The 252-nt window shown below is 66.7% G+C and overlaps 1 protein-coding gene across 1 annotated transcript in view; it reads left to right on the top strand.

Annotated features, from left to right (window-relative positions):
- Positions 1-30: 30 nt before the first annotated feature.
- HSBP1 (heat shock factor binding protein 1) overlaps positions 31-252 on the top strand; it is a 4,493-nt gene continuing 4,271 nt past the window's right edge. The window contains exon 1 of the mRNA XM_005862573.2: positions 31-224. Coding sequence (XP_005862635.1) covers positions 180-224 — 45 coding nt within the window. The 5' untranslated portion in view covers positions 31-179. The remainder of the gene's footprint in view (positions 225-252) is intronic.

Genomic DNA, 252 nt, shown 5'->3' with positions numbered 1-252 from the left:
GCAAGGCTCGAGACCGCAGGCCTTTCCGGCGCGTGACGCCAACTACAGCTCCCACAATCCCCCGCGGTCGCGCGAAGGCCTCTGTCATCGCGAGAAGAAGCCGCTGGGGGCGTCGGCGCGGATAAACGGAAGTGTCGGTGACGGTCTGAGATATCACCGCCAAGCTGGGAACCGGGGAGATGGCCGAGACTGACCCGAAGACCGTGCAGGATCTCACCTCGGTGGTAAGGGGCGTCCGTGCGGGCCCGAGGC

Source organism: Myotis brandtii, unplaced genomic scaffold, assembly GCF_000412655.1.
Source record: "Myotis brandtii unplaced genomic scaffold, ASM41265v1 scaffold165, whole genome shotgun sequence".
In the NCBI taxonomy this organism is placed as follows: Eukaryota; Metazoa; Chordata; class Mammalia; order Chiroptera; family Vespertilionidae; genus Myotis; species Myotis brandtii.
This window is presented reverse-complemented; position numbering and strand designations above follow the sequence as displayed.